General features: G+C 32.9%; 1 protein-coding gene across 1 annotated transcript in view; it reads left to right on the forward strand.

Annotated features, from left to right (window-relative positions):
* LOC139492611 (3'-5' exoribonuclease HELZ2-like) overlaps positions 1-19433 on the forward strand; it is an 88424-nt gene that overhangs the window by 66065 nt on the left and 2926 nt on the right. Inside the window, exons 18-19 of the mRNA XM_071280760.1 lie at positions 2178-2405; positions 10489-10666. Coding sequence (XP_071136861.1) covers positions 2178-2405; positions 10489-10666 — 406 coding nt within the window. The remainder of the gene's footprint in view (positions 1-2177; positions 2406-10488; positions 10667-19433) is intronic.

Raw genomic sequence — 19433 nt, forward strand, 5'->3', positions numbered from 1 at the left:
AATGATGAAAATAAACGCAATATTTCGCTAGACTAACTAGCTTTATCAAGCGTGCATCTATCCAGGTGAAATCGGATGTAGATGATAAGAAACTTTTGCAGCTCAATGTATATGTTGAACTTAGCTGCCTTGTGAAAATAAGAAAATTTTGCAGCTCAATGTCTATGTTGAATTTGGATTGAGCTGCCTTAAAAATAAAAAAAAAATTTGCAGCTCCATGTATATGTTGCTCTTGGATTTAGCTGCCTTAAAAATACATAATTGGAAGTTGAAATTAGCAACGCCCATTGGCCGATATTACGGGATAAAAAGGACGATGCTTAGTTTTTAAATTATTCTTTATCTTTCCTGTATCTTTTCTCGTCTTTTTCGTTAAGACCATCAGGTTCTAAAGTGTGGAGTTGGTGGATCCAAACGTTTTCTCTTCTCCTTCTCGCCGGAGAATATATATATAATTTTCTGTGACTGTATCTTACATAAATTTGTAGGATCCTTTACTATAGATAATTTAGCTGATCTGTAACAATAACATCTGCATGCCTTATATATCATGTGCTGTAGTACGCCGCTAGATTAAAACTGACGTGGAAAGGTAACACATGCCCACCGACAGCTCTTTTTTTGAGAGCCCAGGTGGTCGTGTGGTCTTGCGGGACGGCTGCAGTGCAGGCGATTTGGTGTCACGATATCACAGTAGCATGGGTTCGAATCCCGGCGAGGGAAGAACCAAAAATTTGCGAAAGCAAATTTACAGATCTAACATTGTTGGGTTGATGTTTAGACGAGTTATATATATATATATATATATATATATATATATATATATATATATATATATATATATATATATATATATATATATATATATAGGGAAGAACCAAAAATTTGCGAAAACAAATTTAGAGATCTAACATTGTTGGGTTGATGTGTAGACGAGTTAATATATCCAAAAGTATAATAGATTTACTTCTAATATAAGGTTAAACAATTTCAGTGATTTCGTTTGCTGTAGATACCTCATTAAAAAGATAATTATATAACTATTGTATGTAACCATACACCCTTAGTATTTTTTTTAATTTTTATTTCGGAACATTGAGTTAATAAAAATAACAAATGATACACAAGAAGCACCTTTATAATCTTTACTCATACTCAGTATATTTGTGGTTTATAGGTAAAAGAAAGGATTGTTTAACAAAACTCTAAACTTTTGAATTATTAATTAATAATCTATAAGATAATTTTATCTAACTATCTCTATTTGATAAATCATGCAAGGATGTAGCTATCAGTTTTTATATTATATATATATCTTTATTTTATGGTGGCTGAAGTCACGTCAGTTAAAAATAAATTTACTTTAACAGTTTTTGAGAGGTTATGACTGGGACGAGTAATGTCGAGTAAAATTCAGACTGGTCAAGTAAAAATAAGTACAGTCGAGTACAGATATATGCCATATCAGGCTTTTACTGTTTTCACGCCCACCTACGATAGTAAATGGGCATTATGTTTTCTGGTCTGTTCATCCTTTCGTGCGTCCGCTCTTTCGTTTGTATGTTCGTTCTGCTTCAGGTTAAACGTTTTGGTCCAGGTAGCTTTTGATAAATGGAAGTATAATTAAATTGACACTTAGTACACATGTTGCATATGATATGATCTTTCTAAATTAAATGTTAATTCCAAATTAAAGTTTTGACCCCAAAACTGAACATTAAAAAGATAGTGTTAAGTTCAGGTTAAAGTTTTGGTTAAAGTTTCTGGTCGGTCAAGGTAGTTTTTGAAGAAGTTAGAGTCACATCAACTTGAAAATAAGTACACATGTTCCATATGATATGACTTTTCCAATTTAAATTCCAAATTAAAGTTTTGACTCCAACTTCACGGTCCACTGAACTTGAAAAATGATAGTGCGAGTTGGGCATCCGTTTACTATGGACACATTCTTGTTTAATGCTATGATAATTGTATGTGTGAAGATAATTGTAACAGTTATATAATTATTATTTCCGTTTCTTGCTATTGTATTATAGATAAAATGCAGTTAGGTATTTAATAGTTCACAACTTTACTACAAAAGATGGTATTTCTAATGGTAATGTCCCTGCAGTTATGCCCAATTACAAATCATTAAAATATAGAACAATAAATTAGCATTTTCGTTTATTCAATAGCATCCAAGCATCTTAGAATTTCCAGCCAGACGATTCTATGAACAGAGTTACTTAAAAACAGACGTAGAATCAAAATCGTATGTTGAGGAAAAGCCTTTACAAGTTTGGTTGTCTGAAAATATAAGGACAGTATTTTGTCATGTTGAAGGAGTAGAGGAAACATTGCCTGTCAGTTTAGAAGAAGGAAATGAAATGTCACGAATTAATACAGCTGAGGTTGCCCAAGTTGTAAGTAAACGCATTTTGTACTTTCAAAACATCATCAGCAATACAACTATATAAATTTTCAAATGTGGCAACATTACTCTTACTGTGTTCAAAATTTATATATCGTAAAGGAAGAAACACAATGAAGAAGAACAATAACTGCGGGATAAATATTATTCACAAAAGAATCGCGACCGTTATACTTGCAACAGCCGTCTAGCAAACATACACTTAGGTCTAAATGAAAAATGCCCGAGTGCAATGTTTCAATAGAGGTTTGTAAATGCAGATGGTATAGGTATGTTACTGCTAATAAAATATTAAAGATTAGAGTGTTGCAATTATCACAATTGCCATAGAATTTGAAGCTATCGGCTCAATATGGTACAAAAGTAAGTCAAATGTATGTATTTGCCAGAATACCTGTTTTAACCTGATGATGTCTGATGAATATAATCAATTATCTAGTAGACAGCAGAAACACGTGTTCAATGTGATGCAACAGAAATAGAAGATAGTCCTCGTGTCGTCACTCGTCATCATGTTCTGTAAAGCATATTCTCAGATGTGGAATGGTTTAACGATCTGAAAACCAGCGCCACTACATTGGTTACATGGATATAATTCTGCCGTGAATTAATCGCTAGTTCAAATCGAAGCATCTGGTATAATCCAAGAGAAAAGTACCACGTAATCATGTACAAATATCGGTACTTTCCTGCTAATGGCAAACAGTCCATCATATGCTAGTGAAAACTTGCTAGCAGGGCATAGGGCCTCATTTACCTTGCTTCTATCGTAGATATGGGATTTCGTAAATTATAATAGCATGGTTGACTAACTGCAAAATCTACTTCTATTAGATTCCACAGTCATTCACAACATGCATGGCTTTGGCGAGAGGAACGGTGCATCCGACTTGAGGAATAATTTCAGATTGCATCGCTCTTTGTCGTCGTATCTTTTAAAATCTTTACAATTATCCAGAACACAATATGAGGAAGGCTGTTCAATGTTCCCTCTCATAAAACGAATGGTTGTTGAAATTTAACTCGGTAAAACCACTGCGAATGATGGTCAATACAAAGGCTGCACCTTCACCGTTACCTCTATCCCGACAGTAAAAGATGACAGTCAACTGTCTATGTTGTGCTATCTAAAGTATTTTCAGCAAGACATTTTTCTCACATACTTCCATTCGCAGCTGACAGGAGTCTTGGGTGCGATATAGCTTAGAAACAGTTTTGTGAAGTCTAGCTTCAGTTTGCCAACTGCTACGAACAGTTGTTTTTTACTGCGCCCTTCCCCTTGCAGCAATATTGGGAGGTACAAAATGTAAAATACACGTCTGTGTGGCTCCAATTTGTACTGAACAGGAAAGACATAATTGCAATTCTATTGTATAATGTGTGAATGCCTTCCGCCTAAGCGATTCGTGAGTGTATATGCACAAAGGTGTTTAAAGGTAGTCTCTTGATTTCTAAATATGAATGAAAATGGCTATAAAAAACAATGGATCAGATAGTGTCCAAAATATAAGCACCCTTGTTGTTAATAAATTTATTACAGGACAACATAGACTGTTGGTGAGCTGGACCAACTCTGCGTAATAGGCTCTTCAGATTTACCAGTTGGTCAAGCTACTTAGAGACTGCCAGAACTATATATTGTTAAGCCTTAGGAAGTACGGAACTGCTTCAATTTGTTACCAAAACAATGATAGGTGTTTCTAAAGGTGATGAAGCCGTGTCTTTTCCCCTGGTACCATCCCACATATTGAAAACTGCAAGGAAGAGCATAACCGCTCTACTTCTTCTGCTTGGTCCTAATTTGTCCACCTTGATACACTAATGTAGGTCTAAACAGTACCTATGGCTACAGGAGCTACACACAAGCAGCTATCTCACGGTCTCTTGTACCAACTTTATCATCTCGACTTTCTTTGTCAAGTCCAATCAAATCAACCACATCCAATACTGTACAGCCTGACCTTGTATAAGGCCATTCACTGTGTGATAATGCTTCCTCTGTTCGCGAGTCCTATACCGTCCTAGCACGATAAATATTTAGATGATATATAAAAAAGACACATTTTATACAAATTAAGAACAAATAAAAGGTATAAACATATGTAACCTCGAAAAATTAACACAAGATAACAACTATATTTGGTATCTTGTTGGACACCTTGTTGGTCTCCAATATCTAGATGTGTGCTCAGATGGCAGACAGGCCGAGTACCTTATCCTTACATCTGTGCCAATGGCTTCAACTGCAGTATCGCCAAAATGACCTTCAGTGAAACATAAATATTCCCACTGATCTAAACTTGATAGCCAATAATTTTTAGCTGCATCGGGAGCATTCAATGTGTCTGACTGGAGCACCTGTTTCTTTTTTTGTGTTATAAGGGTTTTGATATGTGTTCGTGCACCTTACAACTGAGGTAAAACAACGATTTCAATAGTGACTTTATTTGATTCAAACATGCCATTTAGTTAACTCTACAAGGTATTGTATCATCAAACTCATCCATCCCAGCTGTCGTCTATATTACCTTCAGCTTGAAATAAGGCATTCCAAAGTCTTGTGATCTTGATATTTCTGTCGTTGGAACGCTTTTATTTATCATTATGCAGTATTAGGTCCTTTTCATTCCATAATAATATAACACGGATGGCTACACTACTTGACACCACTAGAAATGCCCAAACCATTTGGGAATTTCAGCTTTCTGCTCTAACCAACGTTTGTAGATGAGTCTGCCTTATACATTAAGTTGGTATATTGATATTTATGCTCCAAATGCCAGATATCATAATCGCTCGTGTTGCCTTGGTGGAGTTGTGCGTACACTACTGTGCCTTGCAAATTATCAAGTCTTCTGCATCCTGCTGACTAAATGTAGATGTTGTACCACGAGGGTCATTCTATTTTGCCCGTGTTACGGTATAACGAGAAGAGCCGCTCTGCTCAACAATATCTGATTCGACGCAAATCTAGTGTGTTTATTCACCAAGGAGTGCATTGTGATTGACTAGAAAGTCAATGACAATGTTGTTTATTCTTTGGTTTTCTGTGTTGTGTCATGTGTACTATTGTTTGTCTGTTTGTCTTTTTCATTTTTATACGCCCGTCAAAATTTTGACGGGACGTATTATGGTATACAAATGTCCGGTGTCCGTCCGTCTGTTCGTCCGACTGTCCGTCCGTCCGTCTGTCTGTCTGTCCGTCTGTCCGTCCGTCCGTCTGTCCGGCGTAAACATGTCGCGCCGTAACTTGTGAACGCCTTATCAAAATTTCATGAAACTTAACATAGTTTTTGCTTATGATGGTCAAATGATTTGTATACTTTTTTTGTGAAAATAAGATTAAAACTTTTTGAGTTACGGCACTTTGTAACTAAAACAGGGGTGTGTTTTTTCACATGTCGCACCGTATCTCAAAAACGATTCTTGACTATGGCTTAAAACATTAAATACTTCTTAGTTATATTAATCTTAATATCTGTATACTTTTTGGTGATGATTCAAAATTTATTTTTTGAGTTATTAAGTATTTTGTAAAAAAAGGGGGAGGGTTTTTATACGTGTCGTACCATATCTCAAAAACAATTTATGATTATTGCTTAAAACTTTACACATGTCTTTGTTATATTAATCTAAAGATCTGTATACTTTTTGGTGATCATTCAAAATTTCATTTTTGAGTTATTGAGTATTTTGTAAAAAAAAAAAGGGGGGGTACATGTTGTGCCGTATCTCAAAAACAATTTATGATCATTGCTAAACACTTTACACACTTCTTTGTTATATTAATCTTAAGATCTGTATACTTTTTGGTGATGATTTAAAACTTTATTTTGGAGTTATTGAGTATTTTGTTAAACAGGGGAGGTTTTTTTTACATGTCGCGCCGTATCTCAAAAATAATTTATGATTATTGCTTAAAACTTTACACACTTTTTTGTTATATTAATCTAAAGATCTGTATCTTTTTGGTTTTGATTCAAAATTTTATATTAGTGATATTTAGTTTTTTGTAAAAAAAAAAAACAGGGTTGGGGGTTTCACATGTCCCGGCGTGTCTCAAAAACAATATATGGTTATTGCTTAAAACTTTCTCAGAAACTATTTATAACTATTGCATAAAACTTCCACACAAGACGTCGGGCGTATCATGCGCTCATGGCGCAGCTGTTTATTAGCCATGGCGTTGTCAGTTTGTTTTAGATTTATGATTTATGAGTTTGACTGTCCCTTTGGTATCTTTCGTCCCTCTCTTTAATTCTCTGTCCAAATATTTCTCAATAAAACAAGTAAGCATGGCTAATAAGCAAGGATGACATAGTTATTTAGATATTCCTTTCTCTTATCCTATTTTCGAAACCCATCAATACTTGTATTCAGGAGTATGTCCCTTGTGATATTGCAAATAGTAACTAGTTGCGCGCCCAAACAACGTAACGGCTGTTTCGGAATTTTCTATGTCATCTTGTATATTAAAATTGTTGATTGTTATCATCGGTGCCGTGTCAACAGCACTGTGTCCGTTACTGCTAAATTGCTCCCGATTAAATGTCTTATAACAATATTAAACGAATCCGTTAACCTCTGTTCTGATTTATTTTACCTGGCCCATGATTTTTAAGAGTCGAGTGTTCGACTACCGACTCGATCCGTTGGCGTTTTACGATGTAGTAAATCGGGTTAAGGTAGGATATCTGGTACCGTTAATTTTATTACTACCACTGGGTCGATGCCTCTGGTGTTGGACTATTAGTCCCCGAGGGTATCACCAGCCCAGTAATACGGATTTTTTGAGTTATTAAAATATGCTGTTACAAAATATTAGAATTTAATATAGATTGAGGAATGTATCTCCCTCATGCAAAGCTCCGATTTCACGGATTTGGCTATACTTTTTGGACCTTTTGGATTATAGCTCTTAATTTTTTTATATAAGCTTTGGATTTCAAATATTTTGGCCACAAGCATCACTGAAGAGACATGTATTGTCGAAATGCGCGTCTGGTGCAAGAAAATTGGTACCGTTAATTTTATTAGCTATATCGCCAGGTGACTGTAATTTGAAATAGCCTGGATTTGCAGTGTTTGGTCTTTTTGATGCGAACAATTAAGAACATTTCAAGTTTGAGCTTTCTAAAAAGCTGGAGACTGCTTTACTTTATCCTTATTGAAGGTAATGTGTGTGCATCGGGTTGTTGATTTAATATTTTAAATGTGGTACTTTTATATATTGATTGATGTGAAAATACAATTACATTGAGTTTTTATGGGAAATTATGTTGTTCTACTTAAGGAGTGTGCGTTATATAACCATGCTTTTTAATTAAAAGATTTATAAATATACAGACACGTCTCTAATTTCCAAGAAGTGGAACCGAAAGCAAAAATACAATATAAAAAGAAGATGTGGTATTAATGTCAATGTAACAACTCTACACAAGAGACCACATGACGCAAAAATTAAATAATGATATGTCAGTGTACGGCTTCACCAATAGCACAGCCCGTAACAAAGAGACATCCAGTAAAAGACCTCTAAATGACAAATGTTCAAACCAAAACATTAGCGGCCTAAAACAATTATCTTAAAAGAAATAAGTAACACAACAACAAACGACAACCACTAAATTACAGGGTCCTGATTTGGGACAGGTACACACATCATGTGGCGGGATTAAATATGTTCATGGAAGCCGAACTCTCTCCTTAACATGGGACAGTGGTGTAACAGTACAACATAAGAACAAACTATAAAACTGTGTCGGAAAAGGCTTAACTCATGAGTTGCATACACATAGAAATACATCTAACAAAACATAGAGTGGACGTGGCCAAGTACTTGTATGTCCAAATGAAAAATTAAACGCTAAAAACAGATCTGAGAGTCCTCGCAGTTATCTAGTTCAAAGTTCCCACTGTTTCTTCCGACTTCAACCTCGAACTAGATATATAACGGGTGTCGAGTGTCAGAATGATTTTTGAAAACCCTCAAAGTAGGCTATTTTAGCGAGAAACGTGTACCAGTTCAAATGCTACAAATTCAATATAATTGATTTGTTCTGTGGTGTTCTGAAGACTTAGGTACCGGTGTGTGGATGTTGGTACAATGTAAAAATTTCAGTACTAGTATCTACACAATTGGTGAATTGGCGATACAATTACTGTCTGCATGTGTTACATATAATACCATTTCTTAATCATTCTTGTCAAGACTACGAAAAAATATTGTTATTGTTGGGAATTTTTCCGTCATGGCCTTTTTTGTTATGTGTTTAACACATTTTGGGCTACTATCAATTATCGTGTATATGTTTGTGTACAAGCACCGACTTCAGTGTGACTCAAGCAATTAAACAAGCACCCAAAAAAATGTGAAAGTAACATAACAATTTAATATTTCAACCCCCAAAAAAAGAAAAAAAAAATAATTCCGCTTATTTGATTTAGACTTTCATTCTTTCTCCTTTTTTTTTGGGAGGGGGGGGGGGGGGGGGTAGATTACCTATTTTCCAGGCATATCATAATATACCTTTTTACATAAAAAATATTTGTAAATAGCACTTATTTAAACTTGTCCTTCTGTGAAAAAAATACTTGGGTAAGTTGGCCCTACCTCAAATTTGGTCCGATTTATGATTATTGATTAAAAATATACAAGACAGGAAGTTAGAATTTTAAAAAGCTGCATTGTCCAGAGGTACTGTAATGCATATCGTAAGATGTTGACCGGTTCTTCCATGTTGACACCAGCGCCACCACAAAGCTAAGTCGTCTTCTGGTTTCAATATTAAGGAATGGGTCAAGATAAAAAGATAAACACGAAATTCAAAACAAAATATAGTTATTTAGTACTAATAATCAAATGCAGTATTACTTTAATTAGTTGACAGACGATATAACATCATATAAGATATGTGACTATTTGAAGAACTTACTTTTCTGATCATTTTTGCTATATGCAACTGCTATAGTTTTAGAGAGAAGAATCACTTAAAGGCGTACAATACGTCATTTGAGGGTAGAGTCCGCTGACAATTCGGACATATTGAATTACTTGACGATATTATTAATCTGTCAATTTTTCAATGATTTCAGTATCTCTCTTTCTTGATAGTTTTTAGATTGTAACCAAAAACTTTGCACCGACTAAAATTATCATTTTAGGGGTATCAAGTAATAGGTTGACCGATATTTCTGACAAAACTTCATGTTTTGTTAACTTTGAAGATCGGTGAACAATAAACAGTTAAATCAAAAACAAAATAATAATCTAATCAATATAATTTAACGAACGCCTATTTGAAAATAATAACGAGGACAAACAATGTCAAACAATAGTATTTGGTAATCGCTGAGAAAACACATTTAGTGTATTCAAAGGCATGATAATTTAAGTTCACTGAAATTCAGCAGATGATGGAATGAATGTATTCTATGTTGAAACATTTTCTTGTGAACTATTCGTGTGGACATTCAGTTTTGCAACCTTGTAAATAGCAGTATTGATGGTGAAAATATTTAATCGGACGGTATCGATGTGTCGGATAAGCCAAGGTATAGCCCTCGTATTTTCGGACTCATTTTAAGTGTCAATGAAGGACAAGCATTCGAAATAAAAACGTATTTGTTTACTAGTAAGATTGATCAGTGATTACTGATTAATTTTTATAAAGAGCTTTTTACGAAACAGCAATATTGAGGCAGGAAATCGATTAATAGAGTAGCGTATTGATATTTGGTACTCGGTACTACCGCACGATACTCGAATATTCGTTGGTATCCCGTATGTATATGGATTCAGATAACATTTGGTAATAATTTTATAAGGTCAAGAAGTCGTAGAGGAAATTGATAGACGTAAAGAATTGAAAATAGTTTAAATTGTTTGTTAATCCAAAGGAGCTCATATCTCTCATAAAAATTTCTATATCACAGGAAAATAATGATCTCCTTATGATGACTTAAAGACTTGAACGATGATAAAACTTAAAAATATGATCAAATATAGTATTTTCAAGTTTAAAAATGTTCATATGTATTTAGGACATAATTTGTTACTTTTTGATCAATTTCAGATGAAAGTATATCGTCATCTTCATGATAAAGAGAAAGTTTTCACAACAAAGGGGAAGAAAAATGAGATAACTATCAACATCATGTCTCAGTATAATGCACAATGTAGCGCCATACATTCTGCTTTAGAAAAAGCTAAATTTCGGGATGTTAGCGTCAATACTGTTGTATCAAGTCAGGGTAAGAATATGAATAACATCTTATCATCAGATGATAGATACAGTATAACTTGGTGGCAAACTTTTTTTTCAAAAATAATAAGAAGCTCTCACTATGAACTTCTTATACAGTTTATATATGTGTTATATATGTTTTGAAGATCAAAAATATAAATACATAAACAAACTCATCATAGATACCAGGACTAAATTGTATATATACGTCAAACGCGCTTTTCATCTACAAAAGACTCATCAATGAGGCTCGAATCCACAAATATAATAAAAAAAAAACAAATAAAGTTCGAAGTTGAAGAGCATTGCGATCAATGTATTCACAAATCCAAAATGCAATGAAATATAAGTCATAAGTTATCTTGTCATTCAAACAAATTATAGGTGCTTTGATATTGTCTTTATTCTTTACAATACATTATTGTTTTAAAGCCTATTTTTTATGTCTTCAATGGATATTGTACATTAATGACCAGTTATTTGGTCAATATTGCATAATATGGCCTTGTGTCAATTCGGTTTTACTAAATCTCAAAAACGAAATTTTATACTTTTTTTGCTTATTTTTTTTTTTTATCTTAACCATAGTTTGCAGTTTTAAATAGTTTGCACAGATCTTTTAAAGAATTTACTCCGAATTATATGTTGAATCCATTGGGGAGAAGAAATCCTCCATTTGGGAATAATTCGATATCATTAAAATGTTTAGTTATAACATGTTTTTTGTTTGTTTGTCGTGTTAATTTTATGATGCATAACGTACGACCACAAGGGGCATCCTACCACTGTCTGGTAACCCCCAACAAATAAATTAATGCTAGAATGTATTGAATAATATACATTAATTTACCGTACCTATATGATTTTTCGATTGTGAAGAAATCTTCATATCTCCCGAAGCCAATATTTTATTCCACAGGCACTGCCTATGCTTTGTTTATTATCTGAACACCAAATAATAGTTTGCATACATTATTTTCCTCATCCGCTTGTTGTGAATACTAAACACGACGATGTATAATTTAAAAATGTATTCTGTTTGTATTATGAACTATGTTGTGATTAATATTGTGTATATAAATATGCTCCTGTCTTCTGCGGCTGAATTTTCACTAATAAACTATGAAACATACATTGATAAACAGTACTGATAGAAAGTAATTTACTAGTCTTTTTGTTTTAAAGTCTGAAATAAATTTGTGCAAGATAATGATATTTGCTATGTCTATTTACAAAACAAGAAGTTGAAGACGTTATGTACAATAACCACGCGTCACGTCGCATAATTTAGTCCCGACATTTCAGAAGGGAATATGATACTGAGAGGGGAATATTATACAATAACTGTCTTTTGATGAGGTAAATATGCGGTTTTATTGACTTTTGAAAAACTGATATCCACTGAGGCCGATGGCCGAAGTGAATATCAGTTTTTCATAAGTCAATTAAACCCCATATTTACCGAAACAGAAGACAGTAATTGTTTATTCCATATTCCAAGAAAAGAAAATGTATTTAATGACAAACATATTCCAAAACTTATTTTACACGAAACATTTTACCCTAACGTTGCACGTAAAAGCGGTGAATATCACTTTCTCATGTGAATATGCTTTTTTATTCAAAATCCACTTCATATAGAGAAACCTACTAAAATAATACCAATATGGAATAATAAGATTTGTTCAATAACACGTGGGATAATTTCAACCATGTTATGTCTTGTTTAGTTATATAAAGGAGCTGATAAGAAAAAAAGTATGTTCATTCACATGTTATACTCAGATAGTAAACAAAGCAAAGGCATAAATGGAATAAAACATCCATTTCCCTTAGCAGAGCCCTCGTGGAATATAAATCATCCATGGTGAACAAATCTTCATATCTCTCTCAGGCACGGGTTATAAAAGTCCTTACTTGTCATCTCCAACATGTAAAAAAAGACCATTTATAGATCTTATATAAATGGTGGAGATTCTCTGTCCCCAATCATATTGATACATAAAGTGAGTTTTTCCTACAGCTACTGAACTACTCAAGTTTCCCGTTTTTCCGTTCTCGCTCCGTTTTTCATTCGTTCTGTTTGCGTGTTTCGTTCATTCCGTTTGCGTGTCATTCATTTCATTCATTTCGTTCATTTCGTTTGAGTTCATTCCGTGTTACATTCCGTGTTCCATTCCGTTTATACACGACATAGAATGATATCAAGCGTGTTGTTCGGTAAACGCGTGAAGCTAATCATTTCGTTTTAGAACGTTTACAGCGTGTGTGAACGATTATATCATTCTAAAGCGAAATATAATTTGGTTCGTTTCACAGTCAAATTTCGTATTTTATAATCACATCATCACATGTATTTTCTTCACCAACAAAACCGACGACCACCACAACGTCAACGACCATGATAGTTTATTCATTTTAAATGAAGCCATTTCTGTAACAATATTATTATTTAGTTAAACAATAAAAGCGATAAATATAGTATTTGTAATAAAAAAATTTTTTTTATTAGAATCAGTTTACAGACTAAAAATCGACTGCACACAATCTTTTTGGAGCACTAGCTTTTGTAAAATATAATACTTAACACTTTTATAGTTTAATACTAAACAAAATAAAAGTTTACATGCCAAAGAATTGGTGTTCATTTCGATATCATGAACAATGTATGCTTCTGCTGAATTTAAAATGAATTGTCAAGGATGTATAATAAACTGTGGACACTTGTCTATGTCTATAGGTCAAATTTGTCGTATACATTTCTATTTTAACGTTAATTGTTGGATTGCTGTCTGCATGGAACGTTACACAGTATATCTTTATGGGATTGTTGCACATATTCATGTCAATAGGTACAATGTAGCAATTTAATATTTGTCTCTGGGTGTTCAGATAACACCGTTAAAGATGATGATTGATTTATATTTGATGTCCAGTGGCAAATATATATGTAAATCAACGCGAAAAAAGGTCAATGGGTTATAAATATGACTTCTACTTCGAAAGGTTCACAGGATAACAGTCCACAAAAAGTCATACCAGTCATTTTTTTTATTAATAATTATGATCAAACCCATGATTCGTAACTGAATACAAAAAAAAATAACACGATCACAATGTACCAGTCGCCAATTAATAACACTGGTAACTCCTGACATTATAACGCAAACATATTACGAAAATTATTTGAAATAAAATTGAGAAAGGAAATGGTGAATATGTCAAAGCGACAACCACCCGACCATAGAGCAAACAACAGCCGAAGGCAACCAATGGGTCTTCAATGTAGCGAGAATTCCCGCACCCGTAGGTGTCCTTCAGCTGGCCCCTAAAATATGCATAATAGTACAGTGATAATGGACGTCATACTAAACTCCGAATTATACACAAGAAACTAAAAATTAAAATCATACAAGACTAACAAAGGCCAGAGGCTCCTGACTTGGGACAGGCGCAAAATTGCGGCGGGGTTAAACATGTTTATGAGATCTCAACCCTCCCCCTATACCTCTAGCCAATGTAGAAAAGTAAAAGAATAACAATACGCACATTAAAATTCAGTTCAAGAGAAGTCCGAGTCTGATGTCAAAAGATGTAACAAAAGAAAATAAATAAAATGACAATAATACAACACATATAAACTTATATACTTGCTTCCATATAGGTTCTTATACATTTTTCCGAGGTTTTCGTTAATTGCGGAAGATATGTTTAGCAAAAAAAATAATTTTATATTCTTATTGCAAAATTATGTGTGTTATTTTTCTAATTATAAAAAAAACTAATCTCAAATGTATGTCCATTGTTCAATACATTCTTTAGACTACAGTATACTTTTCTGATAAAGATTTCAGTAGTTTGAACAAACAAAAAAACTCGATTTCTCTTTACTGTGTTTTTTGTCTCTCTCTCATGAACTTATCTAGCTCTTCCCATACGATTTATCATTGAAAATGTTTATCACTATCCTCAAATGTATATGTCACGAAAACACAAAAGTATAAAGAACGTGAAAGAAAAAAATCTAAGAACGTGTCTAAAATGAGAATGGGATTATAATTAAAGATTGGCTCATGTCTGAATAGACCGTTTATTATAATAAAATGATGTGAAATTTGTAAAACTTTTTGGTTCACGGTATAGCCATTAAAACCTGTTGAGACATGGAAATATCTCGAGGGAAATATTATATATTTTACTTCCATATTGAGATTAAATGTATTCACTGGTTCCTTATTTTGGTGAAAAGGATGTTTTAAAATATTTATATCTTAAAGTGTTACGTATTATAAACATGGCTTATTGGATACGCCGAGTTTCAGCTATGGTTGTCTAACTAATTTACAAAAAAAAAAACGAATGTACAAAATTGCAGTGTGGTAGTTTGTTTATTTTTCTTTCAATTTTAAATGAAGTAAATGCTATATAAAATGTATCTACGATTGCTTAAAAAATAGGGACAATATTTATGTAAGTCTGTATTTCGTTAAATTAAACAAGATAGACATTTTTTTGAATTCAGTTACTGTTATCTTACTGTTATAGGAAAGTGGTTTTTTATTTACATATTATACATGTAAATATCATGCATATTATGAAACAAGTATATGCAGCATTGTGTTTGGGTTTAGTGGACTATTTAAAATAAAATATTTCTGTTAGGCTAAAATTACTTAACATGGCTATAACAACATTTTATTGCAACAGTTGTGTAATAATTAAAGTGGTGACAACGCTTTCGAGGTTAGAGTACATTTTTGAATCAATTTAAATAACCAGCGGGCGAACTCTGCAGGACATCTTTAGAGAAATTGACAGACATTTCACACTTAGTTGTTCAACAGATAATTATTCTACCGCCAATCATCTTAAATTGGATCTTTTATTTTTGTTATTTTTAGCAAATGAGACTGATAAAGATATATGAATATATACAGATTTTTTTTTTTGGGTGTTCAAAATGTACAGTAATATAATTCAGTATTTTAATTTCTTTTATTCAAAATGTTTTAGCTTTCAGCTAATCTGACAATAACAGTGTACTGATAACGTGATACCTGTTAAGAGAACGGTTAACGAATAAAAAGTCATTGAAAAAAGTAGCACAAAGTCCCTAGGAAATGAAGTCGCAGGAAAAAAGCCACAAGAATTGAAGTAACATGAAAAATAATCACCGGTTGCTTACAATGTGTAATGGGTTTTGCTCACTGTTGAAAAGCCGTTATATATATAAAATTGTTAATTTCTGTGTCATTTGGTGTCTTGTGGAGCTCTGAATCATCTCACTGGTAATCATACCACATCTTCTTTTTTTTCATATATGCATGATCTGTGTTGTGTGAACAAAAGCATAAACCAGAACAAGTTGTCGATTTATTCACTGATAGTTGCTTTTTCAGTTACTGAACCTTTACTATTACCGTAATTTGACGCTTAAAATTAATTTGAATACGCATAGCATACCTGTAGATACATGTACATTTTGTGCATGTAAGGGCTGTATAGCCAGTCAAGTTCGTTAAAAAACTTCAATCATCATCAATGGGGTTTTTTTTTGGAAGTTTTTTTTTTGGGGGGGGGGGGGGAGGGGGTTAAATTATAACTTATGATGATGTTTCTAAAAAAAAATTGATCTTTTACAAATTCCCATAAACCAGAAGTAGGTATTCAGCACTAAATGTTGCCGATGAAAGATTTTAGAAAACAATAAATAATGTAGTGTAGATATTTCAGCTTTTTCTTTAAATTTTCAATAAAAAAGTACCTACAAATAATGAATCAAAACTGTTTGAAACAAGGAATTGTATATATTCCGAAGGAATAGTTTAATAGTTTAATTATACAGAGAATAACATAAATCTGAAATAATAAGATTTGGTATGATTGCAAAAGAGACGACTATCCACAAGAGTTAATGACAGATGAAAGCAACCATAAGTCACCATACAGAAAATCCATACCGAATAGTAAGCTCTAAAAAGGTTCTGACAAAAAACGATTCAAACCAGATAATAAGTCATCCTGTTGCTGTAAAGACTTCATAACAGTTGTGTTTATGAAATAAATTGTTCAAAGAAAGTATCAATCTTTCAATTGCTTTCTTTTGCTTACTGCACTGCATTGCTGAGTGTCCAACTTAATTTTTCGAGAATGAGAAATATTTTGTTAAAAAAAGAACAATCTAAACATCAGAGATAGATACATTTAATTTCAGTTCTGTTCCAGTATCTTTTCGCAGTTTTTCTTTTTTCTCTTTTTTCTCTAATATGCAAGGTGTAACACAGTTATTCAATAAGCTCCCAGTTTTAAATATTTCTATCTATAAAACTGTTGTTTTAATAAAATGCGAGAGACATATTTTATGAAATATGAAACAAAATGTTAATAATCTTCATTGGAGATGTTTACGTAGCATGCAAAAAAATAATTCCTGTCTCGCATGATATTTGGTCTATGGTCCATTTTATTTTCCACTAAACTATTCTAAACATTTAATTATAGTTTTGTCAAGTTCTTTTTCAATAATTTTGATAACCAAAATGCATATAAAGTGTTGTGTGCTAAAAAATCTTGATTTTAACCCCAAGTGCTTAAATGACTATATCTTTTATTTCGAGTCTGTTTCACCATTAGAAAAAGAGGATAGATCGTTGATGATACTTGCTTGTCATGCAATTTGTCCCGAATATTAAAAAAAAATCTGTTAATTGGTCTTTGATAAAAGAAAACCGCCATTTGACAATTCTGAGAGCACCCTTTCCGCTTTATTATTGATAAATTATTATGACTTCGATTTCGTCGTCTTCATAGTACATACATGTATGTATATTTATTTGGTCGGGTTGTTGTCTCTTTGAAACATTCCCCATTTCCATTCTCAATTTTATGTATATGTCTAAAATGAAAAACATCATCGAACCTTCCATCTAGCAGTAAAACCAAATGCCGCGATCAGAGATATAAGTATGGATGAGCAGGCAGTATAGACATCCAAGTTTCGTTGAAAACGGACGCTAGAACCGACGACTCGTGTCACATCGAGTAGGTACATTACTACATGCACTATGCGAGTTGCAACCATTACAACAACACTTTGAATGATCGTATATATGTGGCCTGTTGTACTCTCAAAATGTATGCCCCTTTATAATATTTCTCCAATGTTCAGTAGCTGTCAAAATTCTTACCCTATTTTGATGAACACATTTTAGTATTGTAAGATTTTGTTATTACCACTATTTCATCCGGAATTTAAGTGAAATATTTGCCACTGTACGTTAGGACAACGTAACAAAATAAGCTAAGAATCGACTCACAAAGCTACAACATGTATCATCCATTATGTTTACTTGACAAAATAAAAAGAATTGATAATATGTTTTTATTATAATTTGTTTTTTTCGGAGTAATATGTTTTAGTATTAAAGTTTGAATAAGTACCTCAATATAACGGAGTCTTTCAAATCTTATTCAGTTGGGTTACGGGGGTTGGAACCAACTATTTTTGACAATCAATGCTTTTGGATGGGGTCATATGATTGGAATTCTTCTTTATCTTGTGTTGGAACCCCCTTTTTTAAAATGGTTTGATCCGACCGCGAATATTTTCTATTTTCATCATAGATACGTGTATGTATATGACCATGCTTTGAATATCCTGGTTATTTCCAACTTAACACGACGTAAAATTGAGAATGGAAATGGGGAATGTGTCAAAGAGAAAACAACCCGACTAACGAGTTAAAAACAGCCGAAGGCCACCAATGGGTCTTCAAGACATCGAGAAAATCCCGCACCCGGAGTCGTGCTTCAGTTGGCCTTCAAAAAAATGTGTACTAGTTCAGTGATAATTGACGTCAACTTAATTCCGAAATATATATAAATGAGCTAAAATTAAAAAGCATACAAGACTAAGAAAGACCAGAGGCTCCTGACTTGGGACAATCACAAAATACGGCGGGGCTAAACATGTTTTATATTAAAGGTATATATTAAAATGTCAAAGCTTATGACATGAAAAATAACATACTAGTATAAATGCATTCTTTCTAAACAAGCTATAAAGGGTCCTTTTATATATATACATATACATGTATTGACATTTTGGCAATTTTTAAGTTTGCTATAACAATTTTCCAACGATTAAATCTAAATGAAACAAGTGTAAAAAATTATCAATTTTCTGATTTATTACAGTTTAAACTAAATCATAATATTGGTAAATTATCGATGATAAACGTGATTAAACTGTAACTTTATTCTGATTTTAGTTCGAACACCTAAAAGTTCCCAATTTTGAAATAGATAGCGACTTGTTATTTCTCTCCCAAGGTGGGACACTTCAAAGAGTGACGATGTGATAGACGGATGCCAAAAATCAACATGTACATTATATGGACGAGAAATAAAAAGGTGTTACATGTATGAAGTTATTCTGGAAATTGTTATCAGTTAGCCTAATAGGGAGATTCCGATCAAAGCTTTGTATTTGCGGTCGGCGAAGAACGCAAAAAAGGCACAAATAAAGAGTGATGTTATTAATTTAAAAGTTCATAAAGTTTATTTTAAACATGATTATTTCTATTTCCAAGCCAATCGTCACTTACTTGCATATTACATAAAAACAAATATCTTATAAGAGTTTATTTTTTTTTCATATTTGGTATTTATTTTACTGTCCAAGACAATTCCAATATTTTCATAGTATATTTAGATTTTCAAAGCAGTTTTATTTCTTTTTCAAACACTTTAAGAATGACTCCCTTCTCTTGTGT

The sequence above is a fragment of the Mytilus edulis genome, chromosome 10 (assembly GCF_963676685.1).
Source record: "Mytilus edulis chromosome 10, xbMytEdul2.2, whole genome shotgun sequence".
Lineage (NCBI taxonomy): Eukaryota > Metazoa > Mollusca > Bivalvia > Mytilida > Mytilidae > Mytilus > Mytilus edulis.